At 43.2% G+C, this 25,491-nt stretch overlaps 2 protein-coding genes across 2 annotated transcripts; one reads left to right on the top strand and one right to left on the bottom strand.

The window, feature by feature from the left end:
- The first annotated feature begins 6,076 nt into the window (after nucleotides 1–6,076).
- Nucleotides 6,077–16,914, top strand: RPF1 (ribosome production factor 1 homolog). Its single transcript, XM_084637477.1, has 9 exons — nucleotides 6,077–6,327; nucleotides 6,763–6,819; nucleotides 9,644–9,724; nucleotides 10,165–10,260; nucleotides 12,150–12,303; nucleotides 13,348–13,430; nucleotides 14,406–14,587; nucleotides 14,676–14,802; nucleotides 15,799–16,914. The coding sequence occupies exons 1-9, from the start codon at nucleotides 6,145–6,147 to the stop codon at nucleotides 15,838–15,840; spliced, it is 1,005 nt and encodes a 334-aa protein (XP_084493603.1). The 5' UTR covers nucleotides 6,077–6,144; the 3' UTR covers nucleotides 15,841–16,914.
- Nucleotides 16,915–17,453: 539 nt separating this feature from the next.
- Nucleotides 17,454–22,292, bottom strand: GNG5 (G protein subunit gamma 5). The gene is made up of 3 exons (XM_084637478.1): nucleotides 22,096–22,292; nucleotides 18,892–19,047; nucleotides 17,454–17,699 (listed from the first exon to the last, which is right to left on the bottom strand). The coding sequence occupies exons 1-2, from the start codon at nucleotides 22,174–22,176 to the stop codon at nucleotides 18,922–18,924; spliced, it is 207 nt and encodes a 68-aa protein (XP_084493604.1). The 5' UTR covers nucleotides 22,177–22,292; the 3' UTR covers nucleotides 17,454–17,699; nucleotides 18,892–18,921.
- Nucleotides 22,293–25,491: the final 3,199 nt, after the last annotated feature.

Raw genomic sequence — 25,491 nt, 5'->3', positions numbered from 1 at the left:
GTCAACACGGGTTACACAAATGCAATTTTTCCCAGAACAATTCCATACCATACACACAACCTGAATGTTGACTTTTTCCATTACTGACCCCTAGTTGGACCAGCCATTTGTCAATTAACCCAAAATGAAACTCCCAATGTCTGTTCTTATTAAAGTACCGAAGCAGCTTGTCCCAGAGCATCAGCTGAGTCTGCTCGCACTGAGACATGACAGTTGTAAACAACTCTGGAGTAAGTATTTAGAATCTGCAGCTAGGATTAGCACAAGACTGCAGGGCCCATCAAGCCAATGAGAGACATTGTATCTCTTATTAATAAATATTTGTTTAGTAGTAGGTTTCAGAGTAGCAGCCCTGTTAGTCTGTATTCGCAAAAAGAAAAGGAGTACTAGTGGCACCTTAGAGACTAACCAATTTATTTGAGCATAAGCTTTCGTGAGCTACAGCTCACTTCATCCGACATCACGATGAGCTCACGAAAGCTTATGCTCAAATAAATTGGTTAGTCTCTAAGGTGCCACTAGTACTCCTTTTCTGTTTAGTAGTAGTTTGTCATGTTTTAATTCAATGGTTATGTCTCCTATTAAAGTATTAAGTGATTTTGCCATATTCTTCCCAAGTTCACGTTGTAATTTTGTTTGTGTTTGCAATTATTTTCATTGCCTGTCCTGGGCTCTGTGAAGTTTTAGTATTTATTAACATATATCATTGGTGAGGGGAAAGAGGATTACTGGAAGAAAAGCTTTGGAATATTAGCAGTCTACCCACCCACCCCCTTTACTGGAACAGGAACAGATAATGTGGTTTTTCACAGGTAGGAAATGAGCTTCTTACTGTAACCTGAGCCCCGCCGCTCATGGTTGAAGCCATTGCAGTTTGGCCCTGGACAGTGGGGCTCAGGCTTTGGTTTTGGCCCTGGGCCCCAGCAAGTCTAATGCCAGCCCTGGTGACCCCATTAAAACAGGGTTGCAACCCACTTTGGGTCCCGACCCACAGTTTGAAAACCACTGTAATACTCAATGAAGAAAACTACCCATGCACTTCTGATCAGTTTAAAGTACTATTGGCAACCATACTTTATGCTGCGTATCGTAAAGACTTTAGTTAGCTAGTCGAATTGCCACTTCTGGTTGCAAAGTCTAGAAAGATTTTCACAGGGCTTAACTGTTGTAGAATCTGTGTCAGGACCAAAATTACCTAGCACTATGCCAGTATTTTTTTAAAAAAGAAACATCTGTTGAATGTAATGAAGAAAATGCTAGACAGTCTTGGGGCCACCAAAGGACTCCACTCCACACTACTATTTCTTCCCCCTTAAGTATCGGGGTGGGAAGAGGCAGGGCTGGGGCAGAGCAGAGGTGGGGCACGGGCTGGAGCAGCACACAGCTGTGCAGGGCACCAGGAAATTTGCTGCGTACTTTGCATATGGGTAGCGACGGCCCAAGTTAGAAGAGACCTCAGGAGGCCATCTACTCCAATCCCCTGCTCAAAGCAGGACCAACACCAACTAAATCATCCCAGCCAGGGAAAGGTGTTGTGCTCCCCATCAGGAAATCAGTCTCCTGCGTGAAAGGCAGGAATACTCACCACTATACTAACAAGGAAGTTGTATGGTCCCACCCTAGCTCAGAGAATTTGTCTTCCAGTTACTCTGCAGTTTGAGACTGAAGAATAGAACTCTATACTTTGGAAAGTATTTTACCCTTAAAGCCTGAAAGTTCAGGTTCTATGCAGATGGAATGTGGAAAGGTAAAATTCACCACCCGAAACCACAACCAGGGTCTGAGATTGCTGCTACGCAGCAACTCTCCCAGCTGCTATGCAGCAACCCTCCCAACTGCTATGCTAGTCTTTGCACAGTAAAAGCAGCTGCAGCCCTAAGAACTAGTTGCACAGGGCACTGGGGTCACTGGATCTGCACAATCACAAATCCAGTCCCTCAGTACTGTCCTGTGCTGGCCTTGCACAGGTTAGTATGGAGACTAGTTTTGTGATATGTGAGGCATGTGTAGGCCCCCCTGCATGGCTGCTTCACCAGCCAATCCCTAGCACAACCCCTACAAGAGGGTAAGTGGTGTGGAGGGCCAACACAAGACCCTCTAGTCTAAGCTAACAGTTAATTTCACTTAAGTGGAAATACAATAAGACCTCCATGTGTAGGCCCTAAGATTTAACAGCCCAAATAAATTTAAGTAAAAAGATTTCAGTTATCACAGGAGCCAAGTACAGCTGTAATGGTTAAAGAGACTTTATGTGTAACCTTTTACATTTTCAGAAATGCTTGCTGAACACATTACAAGATGACACGTGAGTATATTTGTTTTCCTTTTTATATACAGTGGAATACCAAACTACCTATGATTTTAATAAAGCTGTGAAATCTCTAGGTCTGGGAGTTCTCATTTCACCATCACAATAATTAAGAATCTTGGCACAATTTACTTCCTTTCAGATAAAAAATCATAATTATTTAAAATATGTGCTGATTCTCATATATTAGCAAAAATAAATAATATTCTAAAAAATTGAGAATATGGGGAGGGGGTCAATTATGCAAAAAAGGTTGTTGTGCCCACAATGTCCTACAATTAATTTAAAAAAAAAATATGTTGAGCAAATAACTAAATGCGAAACAATGAGTATATACTAGAAAATACAGAACAGGGAGCATGCTCATACCATTGACTTCCATTTGAGAACATATGACAGCTGTGTGAATGTTGTCAAAACAGAAAACTTTAAAAATTACGACAATGTGGAATATACGTGTGACTATGAGAGTTGGCGTGACAGCCCGATTGTAAATTACATATTAATAATACTTTACATTCAGGAACTGCCTTTCATCTGATGATCTCAATGTTCCTTGCAAGATGAGTAGTTACTAATATCCCTATTTACACACGGGAATAGTGAAGCACACAAAGGTTACGTGAACAGCCTACAGTCACGTACAAAGTTAAGTATCACTATAATTGGAGAATTCAAGAGTTCTGACTCCCAGACTCCAACACTTACCCCTGGCCAACACTCTTTTAATAATAAGTCTCACCTCACAGCCATTACTATATTGGCACTTGGGCAGAATCCTCTGGCATAATGCTGTCCACACTCACTCACCTAAAAAGAAAAGGAGGACTTGTGGCACCTTAGAGACTAACCAATTTATTTGAGCATAAGCTTTCGTGAGCTACAGCTCACTTCATCGGATGCGTACTGTGGAAACTGCAGAAGACATTATATACACAGAGACCATGAAACAATACCTCCTCCCACCCCACTCTCCTGCTGGTAATAGCTTATCTAAAGTGATCACTCTCCTTACAATGTGTATGATAATCAAGTTGGGCCATTTCCAGCACAAATGAGTTTGTGTGGGGAGGGGGGGCGGAGGGTGAGAAAACCTGGATTTGTGCTGGAAATGGCCCAACTTGATTATCATACACATTGTAAGGAGAGTGATCACTTTAGATAAGCTATTACCAGCAGGAGAGTGGGGTGGGAGGAGGTATTGTTTCATGGTCTCTGTGTATATAATGTCTTCTGCAGTTTCCACAGTATGCATCCGATGAAGTGAGCTGTAGCTCACGAAAGCTTATGCTCAAATAAATTGGTTAGTCTCTAAGGTGCCACAAGTACTCCTTTTCTTTTTGTGAATACAGACTAACACGTCTGTTACTCTGAAACCTGCTATAATTCTCGACATCTGATTTGTGTCCATTTATTCTTTTACATAGAGACTGTCCAGTTTGACCAATGTACATGGCAGAGGGGCATTGCTTGCACATGATGGCATATATCACATTGATAGATGTGCAGGTGAACGAGCCTCTGATAGTGTGGTTGATGTTATTAGGCCCTGTGATGGTGTCCCCTGAATAGATATGTGGGCACAGTTGGCAACGGGCTTTGTTGCAAGGATAGGTTCCTGGGTTAGTGGTTCTGTTGTGTGGTATGTAGTTGCTGGTGAGTATTTGCTTCAGGTTGGGGGGCTGTCTGTAGGCAAGGACTGGCCTGTCTCCCAAGATTTTTGAGAGTGATGGGTCGTCCTTCAGGATAGGTTGTAGATCCTTGATAATGCGTTGGAGAGGTTTTAGTTGGGGGCTGAAGATGATGGCTAGTGGCGTTCTGTTATTTTCTTTGTTAGGCCTGTCCCGTAGTAGGTGACTTCTGGGTACTCTTCTGGCGCCATCAATCTGTTTCTTCAGTTCAGCAGGTGGGTATTGTAGTTGTAAGAATGCTTGACAGAGATCTTGTAGGTGTTTGTCTCTGTCTGAGGGGTTGGAGCAAATGCGGCTGTATCGCAAAGCTTGGCTGTAGACAATGGATCGTGTGGTGCGGTCAGGGTGAAAGCTGGAGGCATGTAGGTAGGAACAGTGGTCAGTAGGTTTCCGGTATAGGGTGGTGTTTATGTGACCATCGTTTATTAGCACTGTAGTGTCCAGGAAGTGGGTCTCTTGTGTGGACTGGACCAGGCTGAGGTTGATGGTGGGATGGAAATTGTTGAAATCACGGTGGAATTCCTCAAGGGCTTCTTTTCCATGGGTCCAGATGATGAAGATGTCATCAATGTAGCGCAAGTAGAGTAGGGGCATCAAGGGACGAGAGCTGAGGAAGCATTGTTCTAAGTCAGCCATAAAAATGTTGGCATACTGTGGGGCCATGCGGGTTATGGGTGAGGACAAATAGTTATGGATGAGGACAAAGTCACAAAGTTCAGCCACCAGGTTTGCCGTGACATTATCGGGGATAGCGTTCCTGACGGCTTTGTCCTCACCCATAACTATTTCACATTTGGGGACAATGTATACCTTCAAATCAGCTGCACTGCTATGGGTACCCGCATGGCCCCCCACACTGTTCCTCAGACGTTCTTGTTAAACCCTGGATTTGTGCTGGAAATGGCCCACCTTGATTATCATACACATTGTAAGGAGAGTGATCACTTTAGATAAGCTATTACCAGTAGGAGAGTGGGGTAGGGGGGAGAGAAAACCTTTTGAAGTGGTAAACACCCATTTTTTCATGGTCTGTGTGTATAAAACACCCTCACTGCATTTTCCACTTTATGCATCCGATGAAGTGAGCTGTAGCTCATGAAAGCTTATGCTCAAATAAATTGGTTAGTCTCCAAGGTGCCACAAGTCCTCCTTTTCCTTTTGCGAATACAGACTAACACGGCTGCTACTCTGAAACTCACTCACCTGAATCCAGAGGGTCCACAACTACTGTCACAAGTATCAGCAGGGTTATTAATTCAAAACCTAACCACATATTGACAAGATGACAACTTTAAAAGAGCCACAATTTAGTGCATGGAAGCATTTATTTTTATTCATATTTATTTCCATGCTGTCTTCTTTATATTGGTGTTTTAGACGCTTTGACATTTAAAGCTCCCCCTACGATTTTCGCATTAAATACTTAGCTTATAGTTAGAACTTTTAAACTTGAAGGTGCCTTATAAAAGCTAAATAATTAATCCTCACCCCGTGCGGGGAAGCGAGTAAAAATTGTCTCCATTTTAAGATGTGGAAACTCAAACAGTGTGAAGTTGTGCAACAAGCCAAGATCCCATTGCACTACAGAATGTGTTGTCCTGGCTCCACAGCCTGTGCACAGCCTATCTCTGATGACGTCTGCCTCTCACACCACTTCAAAGGGGACCTGACACACGCTCTTTACAAGCATTAGATGCCTTCTTGAAACCAGCGAGTCAGCCACCTCCACTCCACTTAAACAATAAAGGCCACGCGCTTGGGACCAGCCAGGGACACTGCGCACGCGCCAGCCCTCCTCCCACAGGGACCGGCAGGCGCAGCGACGAAGAGACGGACGCGAGCGTGCGCGCCACCCGTGCCGTCGCCAGCGCACAGGGGCGCGCACCCTCCGCGCTCTCCCATCCCATAGCCCACCTCGCTTGACGCAGGCGCGCACCCTTTCCATTTTTATTGCGGTCTCACTCCACTCCCATCGCGCAGGCGCACAAACCAGTTGCTGGTTGGTCGGAAAAGAAACAAGTGAGTCCTGCAGCAGCCTGCCTCCCCCTTCCCCTGTACTGGCTTCTGGTCCCTACCGAGCCGGGGACCGCGCCTCCTGTTTGCGCATGCCCAGTTAGCGGGCCCACTGGCGGCCCCGGAAGGAAAATGTCTGGCCTGGGCAGCATGGCCAGCATGGCCAGCGCAGCGGCGGGCTCGGCCGCGGGGCCTGGGGACTCGGCGCGGGCCCCGGACCAGGCCCTGTTCCCGCCGGGATTCAGCGTATCGGAGATCAAGAACAAGCAGCGGCGCCATTTCATGTTCGTGCGCTGGAAGCAGCAGCAGAGGAAGGTGGGAGGCCTGGGGCTGCCTGCGGGGGTCCGCGCTCGGCCCGGCCGGAGGGCGTGTGGCGCTTGCTTGTATTGCAGCACGTGGGCCGGGACCCGCTGGGCTCGGTGCTGTAGCAACCGCCGGCCGGACAGCCCCTGCCCCGGAGAGCTCACACGCTAAGAATCAGACCCGACCGCTGCAGACACACAGGGCAGCACAGGAAACACTGTTTCGAAGGGAGAAGGGGGGTGGGGAGCCTCTGTCACTGGGTGCATCGTTAAAATACTTCCCAGGAAATGGTTTTGGAGTTAAAGTCCTTCCTCTCTGAAAGGGCGGCGGATGGAGCCAGTGTAGAGAGGGGATTCCTGTGCGAAGGCCAGCAGAGTGACAGGCACATGCAGAGCTGCCTTTAACCCACTGTTCCCAGCTAACCAATCCGATATCTGTCTTATTCAGGATAAATTGGCAAATAAGAAAAAACGGAAAAAGGAGAGAGAAGCCCTTGGAGATAAGGTAAAAAAAATGTTATTTATAGGGTCCTGTGTGTTACTATTTGTGCCTGTAAAGCATTATGCATGGTATAATATTTGTATCCCTTTAAAATAAAATTTTAAGTTTAGTATTGTACCTTTTGCAGTTTGATACCTGGAATTATTTCTCTAAACATGCTCTAACAAACTGGGGTAGTGGATGCTTTATAATTGTGTAGTCAGACCATTAGTGATCATAGTGCTGTTCACATCTATTGTTGTGGCACAGGTGGGGAGATACAATGAGTATTGTTTTGAATCTAAGAGAACTGTTGTTTAATATTCTGTTGAATTGTGGTATGACTTTGGGCAGATAATTTCTCAGGTGTTTCAGTCAAATGGACTGTAAAATTGCGGAAAAGCAAGGCCTTCCTGAAAACCAGATGCAGTGTTTATATATGCACATATATATAAACAGTGGCTTTGCTAGGTTCTAGCCATTTGGCTGAAACCTATACAACACTGTGTCTCAACAGCACTATGATGAGCAGTCCCAGGTAAACTGACTATAAATACTCACATTTATACAAACAGTGAATAAACTGGTTTTTGCTTGTTGCTGAAACCCAGCGACGTTTTGGTATTTGCTTGTTGCTGAAACCCAGGGGTCTTTTAATCTCCACCGTTGCAATGTTCACGAGGAGCTATTATTATAAATCATTACTTGTACATTTCTGCACTAATGCACTCTGTATCTAATGCTGCTTTGAGTGAAACAGCCTAACGCTGTGTGATCTTAGTCAACTTTACAGCGGATGCTGTGGGTAAAATATTTTGCAGCAGGAACCTGGTGCTTTTCTTTCACAGCTACTGGCTGAAGCCTGGAGAGAATGGTGGGGAAGAAAAAAAACAGGCTGACACAGAACAAAGAAACGGGGAACATAATGGGGAGCAATCACTTCCTATGAACTTGGAAACTAAGTGGGTTGAATATTGTAGCAATGTGTTCTGCTCCATATATTGCCTTTCTAGTATTAAACTAATGATTTCATTTCAGAATGAAGGTGATGGTATCACTGATGTACAAATAAAGTAAAGCCTCGTCCACACTTAAAATTGAGATTGATTTAGTTACCTCGGTTGGGGTATGAAAAATCCACATCTGTAAGCAATGTAACTATGCTGACTTAACCCAGTGTTGATGCAGAATGCCTCTGTTGACTTAGCTGCTGTCACTCAGGGAGGTGGTGTTCTACACCAATGGATAAACCTTTTCCATTGGTGTAGGCTGTACTATGGATTTGTGCCAGCATAGTCTCTGTAGTGTAGCCAAAGACCACAGTTAGTCTTAGGGCACGGTTCTCAACCTTTTTCTTTCTGAGCCCACCTCAGCATGCTATAAAAACTCCATGCCCCACCTGTGCCACAACAATTGTTTTTCTGCATGTAAAAGCCAGGGCCGGCGTTGCGGGGGGAGCGAGCAGGGCAGTTGCCCAGGGCTCCATGCCATAGGGGGCCCCGCAAAGCTAAGTTGCTCAGGCTTCAGCTTTAGCCGCAAGTGGCGGGGCTCTTGGCTTCTGCCCTGGGCCCCAGTGAGTCTAACACCGGCCTCCTTGGCAGATCCACTGAAACCTGCTTGCAACCCCCCCCCTGCCAGGGGGTCTCAGACTCCTGGTTGAGAACTGCTGTCTTAGGGTATCTTCCAGCTTTTAAAGAATTATTACTAAAAACTGACAAAATGCATTACAGAATAATTGAGTCACTCACTTGAATGTGGAATTGAGCTCATTGTTTGACTCAGAGCTTGTCTACTTAGCATGACAAAGTGTGCCAGAAGGGTGTGATTTGTAAGAAACTTTGTTGATGTGAACTAGGTTCCTTTAGAGCATGCCAGCAGGGTTTCCTCAAGATAGAGCACAACATATTAGAGCACTTTACAAATCACAACCCTCTAGCCCAGGGGTGGGCAAACTACGGCCCACAGGCCGGATCCAGCCCGTCAGGGCTTTGGATCTGGCCTGTGGGATCGCAGCCCCCGCGCCGCTTCTGGAAGCAGCCGGCACCACGTCCCTGCAGCCCCTAGGGGAAAGGGCACAGAGGGCTTCTTGCGCTGCCCTCACCTGCAGGCTCCGCCCCCCACAGCTCCCATTGGCCAGGAATGGGGAACTGTGGCCAATGGGCGCTTTGGGGGAGGCACCCGCAGGGGAGGGCAGCGCGTGGAGGTCCCCGTCCTTCCTCCTCGGCCCCCCCGGGGGCCACTGGGCCATGGTGCTGGCTGCTTCCAGGAATGGCCTGGTGCGGGGCCAGTGCAGGCAGGGAGCCTGCTTTTGCGCCGCTGCCACCCCAGAGCTGCCCCAGGTAAGCGGCTCCGGGCCAGAGCCCACACCCTTAACCCCTCCTGCACCCCAACCCCCTGCCACATGCTTCCTGCACCCCAATCCCCTGCCCTGAGCCCCCTGCCACACCCTCCTGCACCCCAACCCCCTGGCCTGAGCCCACTCTGCACCCCCTCCTGCACCCCGATCCTCTGCCCTGAGCCCCCTTGTACACCCTGCACCCCTCCTGCGCCCCAGCCCCCTGCCCTGAGCCCCTTCCTGCACACCACACCCCCTCCCACATCCCACACTCCCTCCCACACCCCAACCTCCTGCCCCAGCCCTACATTCATGACCTGGCATGCAATTTCCCCACCCCGATGTGGCCCTCGAGCCAAAAAGTTTGCCCACCCCTGCTGTAGTCTGCTTTGCCAGCACCGTGTAGACAAGTCCTCAGTACCGCAAAGTACAAATAATGCCTTACATTTTATTTTTTTAAAGGGATTATTGCTGTAATTTATTGTATTCTTAATAAACTACTTTATATTAAAGGCACCACCAAAGCCTGTACCGAAGACAATTGAAAATCAGAGAGTTTATGACGAAACAACTGTAGATCCTAATGATGAAGAGGTAAATGTATAATCCCTACATATGTGGTGGTAAAGCACATTTTGGAGGAAATCATGGTTTAACTAAAAGGGACTGATTATAAAGTATGAATATTTATTTTCCACTCTTATGTTAGGGCATTTATGAATTCATAATATTGCAGATGTTGTCATCCCTTTATCATTTCATTTAAGATAATTTTCTTAGCAATAATTTCTTAGCAAGCCTTGTCTGTGATCTTCTCTCCCGTTGTATTGTTAAAAACATAGATACAAAATGGGACAGATTGACTAAACAATACAGTATAGGCCAGAACTTGGACCCGTATAGAATTTTGCTATTGACTTCAATGGTACCAGAATTTAAGTGAACAACTGTGTAACAGGGCTTCTACTCTGAAACCCAAAAACGGTGCGTTTTTCCTGTACGTTTTTTAATTCGCCGTCTTTTTTGGTTCCCAGGTTGCTTTTGATGAATCTACCGATGAGTTTGCACCATACTTCAATAGACAGACAGTTCCCAAGATTCTTATCACAACTTCAGATAGACCTCGTGGGGTAAAATACATTTATAAAATTTAAGTGTAATCTTTAAATTTTTGTGAATCACTTTATGGGGAGGTCTGAAAGACTTAGGCAGCTGATTATGGAATAGAGGTTTTCATTTCATGCTAGATGGTGCTACTGGAGTCCAGAAGTGACTTAAACAATGGTCCCTTTGTTGGTAATCTCAACAGAGAGACAGAGGACTTAATGGGCAGGGAAAGGTCTTAATTCTCAACTCTGCGGTTCCTCTGTGTCAGGATAGATGTACATTGGCAGTGCAGCATCAGGAAATGTTTACTGCCACTGTCTTAAGCTTTGTCTCTTCATTTGATGAATAGGAGACTTCATTCTGTAGATCTTTAAATGTAATGCCTTTCACAAGCCCTCTGCATTTGCGCAGTCTTAAAAGAACACCTCCAAATTGAAAATTGCATCTCTATCTGAATTGTTTTTCTTCAGTTGGTTTACTTTGTTTATAGTCTGTTCCTTCCCTTTGATCTCAATCCTGCAATGAACTCTTCATGGGTAGAGCTTTGTGCCAACGCAGTTTTTTATTGCAGGATTGGGGCTATTGGTGGTTTTCGCACAGAGCATAGAAGAATGAAAAACACTTTTTAAAATTAAGAAAATGTGATCTGTAAAACCTCAAATTGTCAGGGGACTTGGGCAGGTGTCGTACCTGAAACTACTTTTAACTCTTTTTTTTTTTAAGTGATTTATTTGCAAGCTGATTGTGTCCCTTTAATATTTTGTTATTGTATTAAAACCATGAGTGCTATTACTTAATATTAGAATTTTTCCACTTTACTGTGTTCAAGGAATAATGGAGTCTCTACAAAAATAGTGTTTTCTGCATTTTTTGAGTGTCAACACAGAGTGCCCTCCAAAATGGAGGGAAGCTACTGTCCTTGCCCCAAGGAGTTTACTTTCTAAGTAGAAGATGGACAATACAGTTCAGACCTGTAATGCAGCAGAATATCAGACACTTTTTTCTCTAGTGACTGGTGTGGTGTTTTCAATGTACAGCACTTTGCTTTGTGTTAATGTTGGTAGAGTTCATGGAAGAAATGTTTAAGAAAAACACAGTATGGTAAAAGCTTTGTTATCCGGAATGTTGGGGGATTGGGGGACGCTGGTTAGTCAAAAATTATAGTCAACTAAGAGTTATACTTACCAAATGGAATACCAACTTTCAAAGCATTAGAATACAATAAAACGAATAAACTATACAATAGTACTCACTAATCCAGTAGTAGTACTGCACTGCAGGGTGGTTGGTTTCTTGAAGCACTTAGGTGTCTACAGGTAAAGGTTTCTATACAGTAGGTTATCTTATGACACCACGTATCACCGTGGGAAGCACATGACGTGTACCCAAATCACAAAAAATATACTTAACACTAAAACTATACTGAATATAATTTAATCTTTGATTCTGAAGACACTTCAGGATCTTGCAGTGCCTCAGGGTCATCATTATCAACATCAATTATCACTGTAGATGTAGAAGGTATAGGAGATTGGGCTGAATCTGTAATGACCCTATGACAAACCTTGGAAGCTGCTTTTTTGAATAAGTTCCTGATGTCAGCTTGCTTACTTGTCTTCTGCCTCTTTTGCATAAAAGTAGAGTGCAGAATGTGCAGTTGCATAACCTACTGGGCAGTATACTAGTCTCGGTTACTAGATTGAAGATTTGTATTAGTAAATATCAGAAATGCCCGTTAATAGAGTTTTCTGGTTGATAAAGTGCCACATAACACAGCTTCTGCTGTATTTGATGAAGAGGTAGCTAGATACACTGAAAGAAGGAAGCAGTTGTATGAAATGTAACCCTTTTTATGAACCTTACAATATACCCAACAATTGAGATATTGCAATCAAGGCTTTCTATTGTGCAGAGAACAGTGAGATTCTGTGAACAGCTGTCTACTATCATACCTAACTCACATGTTTACTATCGAAGAGGACTGGCTCTGAAAAGAATTATCCCACAGTGCATCTCAAGAGACTTCACAGATCTGATTGTTATTAATGAAGATCGCAAAATACCAAGTATCCTTCATACACAAGAGGGAGTTTCTTCATAGAGTTCTCTATTATATGATGAAGATATTAGTACACTAATTCTAGACAAAGTTAAGAAAATAATTGGGCTATATAAGTCTCCAAGTTCTCTCCCAAATTCTTTATGCTTTTGTCTTCACTGTGCAATTTCAAGTTGATGTAGTGCAATTTTTCACTGTCTTTAGAAGTTAAAAACCAGTATTTCTACTTTTCTACAGGCCAAATATGAAACCAAAGACCGTTTTTTGGGTCTGTCTCAAACTGTAACTTGTAACTTTGTATTTATAAGGTTTTAAGAACAATAACTTGCTACTCAGATATCTGCATGCCTCAGGTCAATTCTGAGGCCCACAGCACAGGTGCCATAATATGGTTCCATATCGGTATTCGATTTGGCACATCCTTGTATGTATTGTTTTCATGTTTGATCATAAAGGGCATCAATTTAGCACTTTAAATGGAAGGATATTCTTGGTGGTTAGGTAAAGAAATACTGAATGTATCCAATATACTGGCATTCTATGTATGGCTTGGAATTCTTATCAACAAGTGAATCACTCTATTTTTTGAGACAACTTAGTGCATGAATAAACATTCTTATTGCACTAAATTTAAGTAGTTTAATCAGCTGTTGGATTTTGTTAATATACATAAACTTTCATTGTTATGTTTATAGTGATCTATAGCAAAATAGAAAATAAATAATGTGTTCTGGTTAACTATTTGACCAGTAAAGTTTTAATGATACTTCATAGTATGCTAATATATTTTCTATAGTGTCTTTGTGTAAGTATGGAAATTTTAGTAATATGAGACCTTGTTACAGCATTCCAAGCTCCACTATTGCAGAGAAGAGGGTAGGTATAACTGTCTTATATATGAAATATAGGTTGTGTAAATTAGAAGAGCTCTAATGTAATGTTTCTGTGGAACTCAACACAGGTTTCTATATAAATCACTTCTGTTGTATTCTGTTTAAATTGCATTCTGAACTTCTTATCTATGCCAGCTTTTCTTAACTCTCTGAAACAGATGGGCTTGTTTTAAGTCATTTGCCTGATGGTCCAACTGCTCATTTTAGAATGAGCAGCGTTCGTCTGCGTAAAGAAATAAAGGTCAGGTTTATTATTCCCTCAATAACAGCAAAAAACTAATAAATGCATGATCCAAATGGCTTAGTGGTATAAGTTTTTTCCTTTCACATTTTCTTAACTTTTGTCTGCTGAGGAAACTGTTCAGACTTGCATGATATGCAGTTGGTTTCATAAAGATGGTGATGTTCTACTGTTTTTGAGGCGAGGAGGACCAGGACCTCTATTCTTTAGTTCGACTTCTTACATAGCAGGGCAATAGACTTTCACCCAATAATTCCTGCAGTGGATTGATCACTTTGTTTTTATCTCTGATACATTTTTTGCACTCATTGCAATAGCATTATATAAAATCAGTTGTGTACCAACTCCCAAAGTCTCAGTTCTCCACTTTGTGTATATATTCTCTTACTTTGTTTTTTATACAGTGCCATCACAAATGTATAGGAATCCTGATGGTGTACTGGAAATACTGAACTCTTGTTTAGCCCCAAGTAGTCTAAAAGCACTGTGCTCTTTTTTTTAATGTACTTTAACAATGAAGGAACTGAAATCACCTTTAGTCAATCTGGTGTCATTAAAGGTTGGCCTGGATGGATGGATGAAAAGAGTAGCTTTGGTAGCAACGAGACTTGAATGTCCACAGAGATTTTCAAGGTTTTTGTGATGGCTGAACTGATTTTTTTTTTTTTTTTTTTGGTGAGGGGAAAATATAGAAGGAATAACTATCATTCTCTTCATATTTATTCAAGAAATTTGTTTTTTTAATCAATGAATTCGTAGAATTTTGAGGTCCTTAAATGTTTCCAAACGATGCTGTACTATATATATGTTCTTTATAGCATTTAACGTGGGGAGTTAATACATCTTTTGGCCTTAACCTTCTTCCCCTCTTTTTTATATTTGTTCAAATTTCTGTCTTTGAATATATATATATATCTTTGGAAATTTTTTTGTATTTAACTTGTTATCCTCCCTACCTTGTTACTTTCATTCCAGCGAAAAGGAAAGGCGCCCACAGAACATCAACCTGAAGTAATCCTGAATAACTTTACAACACGACTGGGCCATTCCGTTGGTCGCATGTTTGCCTCTCTCTTCCCACATGATCCTCAGTTCATTGGAAGACAAGTAGCTACCTTTCACAATCAGCGAGACTATATCTTTTTTAGATTTCACAGGTAATCTTTTCTCACATTTTGCTAGTGGCTAAGAAAAACTGCATTCCTGTAACATCCCACCCTAATGTGTTCCCCTTTGGCTTTGAAGGTACATCTTCAGGAGTGAAAAGAAAGTGGGAATTCAAGAGCTTGGGCCACGATTTACCTTAAAACTGAGGTCTCTTCAAAAAGGAACCTTTGATTCCAAATTTGGAGAGTATGAATGGATTCACAAGGTATGCCTTTCAGTAATGATATCGGGATGGGCACTTAAAATTTTGGCATTCTGAAATGTGACCACAAACGTCAGCCTAAAAGAAAAGTTGTAAATGGCATTTAAAGTATGGACATGGCTAACTGAAACTTCATTTAGAGTTTCTAAAGAAATATAGCAGAACCTTTCTAACTTGCATATTGGAAAATAAGTGATCAATAAAAAAAAGCAGGGATAACAAGTACTAATATAGCTCAATCAGTTATTTGTAAAGTGTAGTTGAACTTTAGCATAATTAGTAGTATACAACTGTTCTGTGACAGAACTTGTAAAAAGTCTTACTGAGACTTTATTAATGTGAACTTGCTACTATCTTGCTGGTAAAGTTGATTAGATTTATTTCTGTTTACACACTAATGAAATAATCATAATGTGCGAGTAAGTGAGGCTTGATTGTGTGCATAAATATCTCAGGTCAAACTGACTTTTCACATAATTTTAAATAAAATGGGAGTGATAGAATCAATAAGTAGTATTGAACAACTTCACTAGTCATTTTTGGCCATGGAGTTGTAGCACTTAGCTTCCAAGTTTAGAAATATTAGGCAGCATTGCAAAGCTACAAGAGGGAAAAACTCTGGTACACTTTGATCTGTCGGAGTAAGTGGTAGATGTAGTCCTCTTCTTAAACAGACATGAAAGAACCATAATCACCTTTATGGTGAGTGTGTCAGCACATTTCCATTTATGAGCCATCTATGTGATTTTGATAATGCCACACCTAAAAATGGAGTATGTACTCTCTGATCTTCATCTTCCCCACTGCTAATCCTGGCAGGCTGAATCCAAGAACTAGTTAAAGTACATTGCAGCTGCAATGCCACTGGGAAGATACACACCACCTTCCTCCCCCGCTATAGTTTTGTTTTAAAATATGTATTTGCCTATTTCTTTAGTGTCTGCTACTGTTACATTTAACAGCAAATTTTACAGTGAATATCTTTTCTTTAAATTTCAGCACCGTGAAATGGACACAAGTAGAAGAAAATTCCACTTATAATGGAAATGATCATCTAGTTCTACCTAATTAATAGGAGTGCAGAACTTTCTTGAATTCTTCTGTAACTAAATTGAGTCTGGCTTTGGTCCTGTCATCTCAAATTCATTGTTGTTAAACAATGTTGCTCATCACTGAGCAATGTTATCTGCACAGGCAAGCAGACTACAAACAGCTTCAAACTTTCTACAACAGATATTTTGAAACAGAATTGGTGTCGTCCTCAACCTTCCCACTAGGCCTCATTGCTGACTCCTAAAGCATTGCCTCTAAGGGTATGTCTGTCTACTGCCTCTAAAGGTATGTCTGTGCAGCAGCTGGGAAGCATAATCCCAGTGCTGGTAGACAAACACGTACTAACTCTGCTTGAGCACAGCAGTGTGGCTGTGGGGGTGGGGGTGGCAGGGGCTGGTCACCTGAGTGCAAACCTGCCTGATCCCCTAGGAACTTACTCAGATGACTGGCCTGAGCTGGGGCTCATGCCACCCCCAGCCACACTTCTGTTTTTAGCACTCTAGTATGAGCAGAGCTAACGCGTGTTTGTCAGCCTGCATTGGGAAGCATGCTATAGAATGCTGAGTAGACACATCCTTTGATTCAAAACTGGCAAAGTTTCCTAGAATGTGAGTAGTAGCTGCCAGTAGGTTGCACGGTAGTAATTACTGAGACTGTATCATTACTACCCCAGTGCCTTAGTAACAAAGCTGTTTGGGAGTAGCATGGTTGGTTGTGCTCAAAGGTAAGTAGACACAGACTCTACTGTCAGTTAAAATAGGTTAAACATGAATAGTGTTGCCGTTTCTGTAAATTGTGCAGTGTCATTGCTGTCACAGCTCTACTTCTGCTGTTCCCAAGAACTGCATTTCATAACCAGATTAGCTGTACTTGAAGAAAAGCTTTATTGTGAGAGGTGGAGTCTGAAGGAAAAGATATCTGACCAGAGATATGTATAGTCTCTTACTAAGACAGCTCAGAGTTAAAATACACTAAGTATTTAACAAGTTTCCAAAAATGGAGCGTGTGTGTGTATATATATAGCTGTATCTGAACTTCATTAAATGTACACACTGTCTGAAAGGCAGCTTCTTCCATTTGAGTAATTTGCCTCCGGGTGCAAATACAGCCCTAATCTGGGTGCTAAAAAGCGAATAGCTGGCCAGTGGTTTAACAAATTGGTAATCAAAGTCTGTTTTGTAGACAAACGCTTTAAATCAGCTAAATGGGTGTGAGGAATTGGATTGTACAGCTTCCAAGAGGGACTTTTGTAACCAATCAGTCTTATGTTGCTTTTAAGAACAAGTAACATAAAAATTATGAAGATACTTTATGTATCTTGAGTAGAAAAGAGCAATGGTTCTTCTCTACTGCAAGTAACGAGTAAAACAAAAACCTTCACTGGCTTCAGCACCGACTTTGTATAGGCACAGATGAGTACTTCTGAAGAAATCTGTGCTTTTGGCTTCAGTTGGAATTGTTACAGGCGAGTGATGTGGAATACCCACAATATTTGAAGTCTCCGATCAGAGTATGCTTTAGTAAATATATAACTCAAATAACTTTCGAGAAGTATTGGAGTCACAGTAACAAAACAGCCGTACAGTCATTCCAAAAACAGATTAAGTCAAAACATTTTTATTTTTTGCTTGGTATGTAAAACTGATTCCCTCATGAAGTAGAAGTTATTGCAACTAGCACACAGTTCATTTGGAGAGGTAGATGGTAAGAGGTTTGACAACAGTAGCGATTTACAGAGTTAACTTGGCACATTGTTAAGGCTAAGCTTTTGTACAGACTTCAAACCAAGCCACTCCTTGAGTCACATTCTCTCCACACAGAGCAGCTGTGAAAAGGTGTTAAAAGATCTGAAAGACAAAAAAAAAAAGGAAGTGGTTAGAAAAAAGTAATGAAAATCTGTATGCATGCTTGATGAAAGTACTCCCATGTAAATCTATGACACTATAGACAAGTAAAAAGAAAAGGAGTACTTGTGGCACCTTAGAGACTAACCAGTTTATTTGAGCATAAGCTTTTGTGAGCTATAGCTCACTTCATTGGATGCACAAGTAGGTATAAATTAGTTCACCTTCACAGGTAGCTCATGGGACAAAGGGTGGCTTTCATTGCCATCACTTTCAGAAGTTTATATATTGTAAATTCTCCGAGGTAGGATGTTATACAGCAGGGACTAGAGGCAGAATCCAACTTGTACAAGTAAATAGGGGGCTTGTTGTCCTAGGAGCTGGATCTGTTAAATTGAGTGGTCTGAACTGGTTGACCAGAGAAAATAAATTGTTCTACAGCAACAATAGTTGCAAACATTCTCCTCTAAATACCACTTCCACATGAAGAGACACAGACTATTGGGTGAGAGGTGGTAGCTACTGCCTCCACTAATGCTGTAGACCAAGGACAATCACTTTGCTGCCCACCACCACCAGGTGTTCCTAACTTTTCTGGCTCATCCTCAAAACAGAGTAGGACTGCCCCCATAAAGTTTGCTGTCTGGAGAGGTTACAGGGGGAAAAAACCCTCTCTTTTAGAGGTAGTATGTCTAAACTGTTGTCCAAAGGACTTCTGCATGTGATGTCAGCAGAAACAGATGTTTCAGTCTCCTCCCCCCCCCCCAAATTGTGATGGTAGGGGCTGGGACTTGAGAAATAGCATTTAAATTCTTATTACAAGTAAGGGGTTTTTTGAGTGGAGTACTAAAAGAACTTGATTACCACTGCATCTTAATTCCTGGGTGTGGTTCTCAGGAAAAGCTTAGTGTAGAGCAGAATCTTACACTGCCAGAATCCATGCTCTACCTGTTCCATGGACAAAAGACTTTAGGACTGGCAAACAGGACATTGTTCACTAGCATTAAATTCTTTTCTTTGGTGAGGAAATGAGAGCAGTCTATTTTAGTGGAAAAGTTTATTGAAAAGTCAGAACTTTTTAAAAATTTACTCCAAAATGAATGTTATATACATTTAAAATGAATGACCTGATGGCAGCTTATATTATCAGGACAAATAGGAACAACTTGTATCATTGTTCATTTAAAAAACTTACCACTGAAAGAGACCAAGATAGTTCACCAAATTACAAAAATGAACAGACTTTCTGGGGTCTGAATGGATTTGTACTTGAAGACACTCCTGTCAGTAGGGGATCATGTTGTGCATTCTGCAGACAGAACTGCTTCAAGTCTGCTGCGGCTTGAGAAACCTAGTCATAAAGTAAATTTTAAATTAGGATTCACAGCAAATACTTTATCTTGTACGTAACATATTCTGTAACGTATAGAGGGTGCTGCATTCAGTACAGCTAGATTTTATTACACACAAAACACTTGCATTTTAGTTTTTGTTCAGTCAGAAAAACTACAGCATTCAGTAATACTCTATTTTAAGGGAGTTGGTCTTGTCTTCAGATACTGGGTGCACAGTTCAGCACATCTTTGAAAGTCAGCTCTTGGCTACTATACATACAGGTCCCTCAAGCTGAAGTAGCATTGAATGCACTATGGCTAATTTTTACAAGACATGCAATCATACACCAGTGTCTGCCACCTGATGCAAGTCCCAAGACTGTTTTACTTTATACTTTTTCTAAGGGCTTGTCTTCACTACAGGGTTAGCTCAAGGTATAACAAGTGTTGACTCTATCCCAGCTCCTGTGCACAAACAACTAGGTTCAGATAAGTGGTGCTTTTAACTTGAGGTGGCTGGTTTGGCAGTGTATAGGTTGAAGCTCAGGTGTTGCTAGGACAGAGATTGGAAACTGCGGCCTGTGGGACCGTCCTGCCCGGCCCTTTAGCTCCTGGACGGGGAGGCTAGCCCCTGGCCCCTCCCTGGCTCCCCTCCCTCCCCTGCAGCCTCAGCTTGCCGTGCCACCAGTGCTCTGGGCAGTGGGGCAGCAAGCTCCTGCTGGGCAGCATAGTTGCCAGTCCTGGCACTCTGAGCAGCATGGTAAGGGGGCAGAGGGTCCTGGGGGGCAGTTGGGACACGGAGTGGTTGGCTAGGGGGTGGGGTTCTGGGAGGGGGCAGTCAGGGGACAAGGAATGGGGGGTTGGATGGCTCCGAGAAGGGCAGTCAGGGGGTGGGAAGTGGGAGGGGGCAGAGGCCACGCTGTTTGGGGAGGCACATCCTTTCCTACCCAGCCCTCCATACAGTTTTGGAACCCCCATGTGGCCCTCGGGCCAGAAAGCTTGCCCACCCCTGTGCTAGGACTAGTAAAGCAGTGGGGACTCAACTACTCCATGCTGCTAATCCAATCCTATTGTGCTGCTCTAATGTTGTGTTTCAGTGTTTTCAACTTCTCTCACTTGAATAAGTGTGAACTCGATAACTTAAGCTAACACTGAAGACAAGCCTTAAGAATAACAAGAGCTATGTTTAAAAAAAGTATACCATTTTTGTATAAATATATTGATATAAGAATCTATATATGCCCTCAAGAATGTGAAAAATCCACCCACTGTATTTTAAAATTCAGTTCCAAACTAAGCACAGTGATGATCCTAGAAGTGGTGTCTATATCTGTATTACAGTTGCAGGCTGATGACTCAGAGTGGGGTGACACTGTGGAGGTCACAGTGCAAACTCTTGAGACACAGTGCTTCCCCAAAAGAGTTTAAGCCTTTGAATTAAGTGGGAGGAGTGGCTGAAAACAAAGCCTAATTTACTCTGACCAAACCTTCCAGTAGCTGGTCATTTAAATTGTATTTTATATGCACCAAAAGGAGAGGGAAAAGCCTTCTGCCACTCAGGTGAAGAATTTTAAATAAGTGGTTTTCAACCAGGGACATGCGTTCTGGGGTTACATAAACTTATCTAGATATGTGTCTAGTTTTACAACAGGCTACAGAAAAAGCACTAGTGAAATCAGTACAAACTAAAATTTCATACAATGACTTATTTATACTGCGCCATATGCTGTACACAGAAATAAGTATATTTATATTCCAGTTGATTTATTTTATAATTCTATGGTAAAAATGAAAGTGCACATTTTCAGTACTAGTGTACTGTGACACTTTTGTATTTTTATGTCTGATTTTGTAAGCAAGTAGATTTTAAGTGAGGTGAAACTTGGGGGTTTGTAAGACAAATCAGACTCAAGAAAGGGGTACAGTAGTCTGGAAAGGTTGAGTCTCACTGTTTTAAATCATCCTTGATGCTGTCATGCTTAACTAACATGTCTGCAAGTCTATCACCAAATAAATGTTAAAAAAACCAATTCTCTCTAACTTAGCCTGAAGGTTGCTTTACACATTTTTTAAGCTTTCCCCACAACATAAGAATAGCCCTCATTTTGGAGGAAAAACAAGGCCAATTGTGGCTGCCTCAGATAAATTAACTTCATTGTCCCATTCCTCTCCATCAAGAAAACATTCTTGGGATGAGACAAGACATGAAGAGCATTATTTTTTTACAAAAGGTTGTAGGTACATTAAAACATAGCAGTAAAAGGAAAACATAGCAGGTGCTTTCTCCCCAGTTACTCATTTTGAAGGGAGACCTGCAAACTGTAGCTTGCCAATTTGACACAAGGCCTATCCTAGCCACCAAGTCCACAGGCGATGCTCACTCAGCGTATGCGAGGGCTCCAGGGATGTCTCAACTTTATATCTGAATGATCAAAAAGGGGTAGAGGCCTGCAACAGCCGAAACCAGGGGTAGTCAACAGGTGGACCGGGGGCCAAACGCAGATCAGTGGGAGATCAGTGGGAACTGACCTGGACTTTTAATTATTTTCTCTGCAGTTTGGACCTTGACCAAAGCTAATCGCCAGGCCCAGGCCCAGGCCGAGCGAGCCCTGTGCAGAGAGGTGGCAGGGCGGGGAGACTCCGCACAGCAGGGCACCTTAAGTGACGGGCCCGGAGGGGAAGGTGCCCAGCTGGGGCAGCCCCGCCCTGCAGCACAGCACACCCCGGGATCAGGAAGCGAGCGGCTGGGACGCGCTGAGCCCGCGGCCGCTGCCACCCCACCCAGTTGCCCGGCGCAGCAGCGCGGTACGACAGCCCTGCGCGTGGGGCGCGTCTGTCCGCACGTACAAGAACGGCCTGGAGCCCCGCGCGGGGCTCGGGGCTGGGCACGCGCGGACAGCTGCGCACAGGGGCTCTCGACTAGCCGTTAGCCCAGAGTAACGGGAGCTGCGGGCCGCCCCGGGGGGGTGGTGGACGGGACGGGACGGGCGGCAGCTCTGCCCCTCCGGCGCGGGGCCTGGGCGCGGCACTGGCGGCCCGGCCGGGTGCCCCGCGGCCTTTCCCACCTTCACGCGGCTCACGCTGGCCTCCAGGCGCAGCTGCTGCACCACCTTCTTCATGGCCGCCACGCTGGAGGAGCCCGACATGGCGCGCGGGGAGCGGCTCGGCTCGGCTCGGGCGGCGGAGCCAGGCGCTGCTCGGAACTTTAGCACGAAGTTTCCGGCGCTTCCCAAACTGCCGCCGGCGCCTGCGCAGCCGCCGTCTCAGCGGGAGGGCGGCGCGCCGGCCCGGCCTGAGGGGGCGCTGCGACCGCGCTCGAGGGCTCGCCGGAGCGGCCCCCGGCAACGGGGCGGGGCGGCCCCAGCCCGGGTGTGCTGTGGGGTCTGGGGCGGCGGAGCCTGTGGGAAATGACGCCAATGTCACTGTCCGGATACAGCGCCGCAGGTGTCCCCGTAGCGGCGTATCTCCCTAGGGCCTGATAGCGTGGCCATACCCCGTCCCTGGGCCGCCCCAGCGCCAGGAGTCCCGGGGTCGGGGTTCAGCGCCTCGGCTTGGTTTGCTCCGGCCCCTGGGACGCGTGGCGAGAAGGCGCCGGGGCAGGTAATCGTGGCGCCTTAGTGACCCGCTGTTTCTGTGGTCAAGGGCCTCTGCTCGCCTGGCAGTGTTTGAAAAGGGAAACGTTACCCAGGAAACCCCTCCCTCGGCCGGGGCAAGGCCAGCCAAGCGGCGCAGGGTAAATCAAATAACCCAAACCGAAGAAGAAACATACAAGATCATGTAATTTGCGGCTCTGTTGCACCTGCTAGCCAGCGATCCCAAAGTGCTTTCTATATAAACTCATGAAGTGAACCTCCTGCCCTGCTCACCTTTGGAGTAACAGCCCATTTTATAAATGGGGAAGGAGAAGCTGCAACTTGCCTAAGATGAGATCACACAAGCCTGTGGCAAAGTCGACCAAAAACCGCAATCTCCTTCCCTCATTATATTTGAACAATCAGAACATGGTTCTTAGGAGTGCCCCTCTGGCACTAGTGACTTTTGTTTCTTTCATGTACTGCTTAAACTGGCTTATCCTTTCATCAACACCAAGTTGATTTACCTCACCCACCCTGCCTCTAGGATGGTGAACAGTTAGTTCTACAAGTATACATTAGTATGCCGTTTTGTATTAGATTTTTCATGGATTTTGAGTATTTGATTTATAATTCACTATTTCTGAGAAAAATAAGGTGAATAGTAAAACAAAGTTTCAATTGCTGGCATATAATGCTCCCACTATATATTGTGGGTTTGGGACTTTGCATTTCTTTAGTAGCTTCCAAGTAATTTCTGGAGAAATTCCCCTAAAATGGAGACAAAATGGAAAAATTTTTTAGGTTGGATTTAGGGAGAAAATAATGCTGAATCCAGGCCTAGAGAGTTTTTATACTATAAAATAATGCTTGTGATGAGTCAGAATAAAATTAGCTCCTCAGATAAATTGACCTAAACATATCAATCTAATTTCAACAGATGTTTCTAGGAAAAAATACTAATTTAGAGGACTCCCATTAACTAGATGCATTTTGAGTTTGTTGCAATTAATTCAGACAACAAAAGATTAATAGAAATTGTAGCTTGAGGGGTTTTTTTGCTGAAAAACATAAATTCTCATCTAAAACCTTTTGACAACTGGTTTTAAATCCCTTATTCTAGAAAAAGATGGTAACTGAACGACTGTGATATAGTATTTGATAATAGATATGTTGTACAATTATTGGCCATTTTATAATCCCATTGATTTCAGTAGAAGTTAGGAACCTAAATACCTCCGAGGTTCTTGGCCAAAGATCTTAGAATCTGGATTTACTTTGACAAAACAGGAAAAAGCAATGGGATAGAGACCGAGAGGGAGGAAAGAAGGAAGGAAGGAATATGTAGAATAAGGCACTGGGGTGGGTGGTACAGTAAGCATAGGCTTTTTGTTTGTTTTTATAGTGATAGAAAATTACATCCGTGTAAAACACAAGATTGGAGAATTTGTGGTTTGTAGGCCAAGGGCCTAAAGAGACAATTAAATCTGTTGTTTTAAAGGAACCATTAGATATGGTAATCTCAGTCATCAACGAAAAATGTAAACAGTGTTTGCAGTCTAAATGGAATAGGAGGAAGAAGAATACTTTGCACTCCTCAGGTCTTTTTACTGAGGATCTTAAAGCACTTTATGAACAATCATTAATCAAGACTCATAACAGCCATGGGAGGTCAATGAGAATTATTATTTTCATTTTAGTGATAGGGATACTGAGGCACAGAGTTGTTAAATGACTTTCCTAATGTCTCAAAAGAGGGGTCTGATCAAAGTGACCTTGTGTTCCTTATTCAGGTAAAACTACTGAAGTCAGGATCAGAACTCAGTGAAGGGCAGAACTGGGAATTAAAGCCAGACACTCAATTCTGTCCTTTTAATGATAATCTATCTGTCTCTATTTGTTAATCATAAATAGGGCTTCTTAATTTAGGTTTTAACCAAAAAACACAAATAAAACACCCCCGATGCAAAACAAATTAAATTGGTGCTTATCCAGTAAATACCAGAAAAGGTTACTTTTGTCTGAGAGCTTGTCTACATGGAGCAGTAATGCAGACTATGGGAGGTGTGATTTGTAATGCACACTAACATATTGCAACGTTAATTGGTCTCAGTAGACCTTGCTGATGCTCACTAGGGAACATTACAAAGAGATTACTCATTACAGCATATATGACTGTAATGAGTAATATATATATAACATATACAAAAAGAAAGCCATGAAAAACCCTGTTTTTTGGACACCTACATAAAATTCAAAAATTGATACAAATAATCCTCCAAAAATTAAATTAATAAACTCAAAAAACCAGAAGCACTAATCATCAGCCTGTCTATACTAGCACGTTTGGTACTTGTCAGCAACCTGACAGGTAGTGTATATTTATGGCAGCAAAGGATCTAAAGCAAGTGTTGTGTAAAAGCCTAGGAAGTGTATGTGCCTTTTTGATGTTGAGCCTTGCACCCAGGCCAAGAAACAACCTTTATTCTGGTTTGACCAGGCATTTGCTTTTACCAGTCTAGATAAGATGTGTCCTATTACCAGTCAGATTTGTCAGCTTCCAACACTGATCCAGGAAGCCTTTCTTGCATTGAAACAATGCATTGATGGTTCAATACCCCGCTAAAATGAGGGTTAAATAGCATGAAAAATCTGGGTATTGGAATCCGTGGAGAAATTATCACAGTTTGAAATGTGCATATCCGTAGATAGGATTAATGATACAGGGACTTGCCCATTCCCACATCCTCTCTTGCTTCATGGATGAAGCCAAGTGTCCCTGGACTACTTTTCCATTTTGATTCTTGCATGCTGAAATGTCATAGGTGTGAATGACTGCATGGCTTCAGAATCTGCCATTCTTGCCCACCTACCAAAAATAAATCCAGA

This window comes from Lepidochelys olivacea (genome assembly GCF_965140295.1).
Source record: "Lepidochelys olivacea isolate rLepOli2 genome assembly, chromosome: 8".
NCBI lineage: Eukaryota > Metazoa > Chordata > Testudines > Cheloniidae > Lepidochelys > Lepidochelys olivacea.
This window is presented reverse-complemented; position numbering and strand designations above follow the sequence as displayed.

Bases quoted from the DNA above. Each gene is read 5' to 3' on its own strand.
- RPF1 (XM_084637477.1), top strand. From the start codon at position 6,145: ATGTCTGGCCTGGGCAGCATGGCCAGCATGGCCAGCGCAGCGGCGGGC. The intron at 6,328-6,762 runs GTGGGAGGCCTG...TGTCTTATTCAG, and splicing joins GGAAGCAGCAGCAGAGGAAG to GATAAATTGGCAAATAAGAA. The intron at 14,803-15,798 runs GTATGCCTTTCA...TTTAAATTTCAG, and splicing joins AGTATGAATGGATTCACAAG to CACCGTGAAATGGACACAAG.
- GNG5 (XM_084637478.1), bottom strand. From the start codon at position 22,176: ATGTCGGGCTCCTCCAGCGTGGCGGCCATGAAGAAGGTGGTGCAGCAG. The intron at 19,048-22,095 runs GTGGGAAAGGCC...CTTTATGACTAG, and splicing joins CCAGCGTGAGCCGCGTGAAG to GTTTCTCAAGCCGCAGCAGA.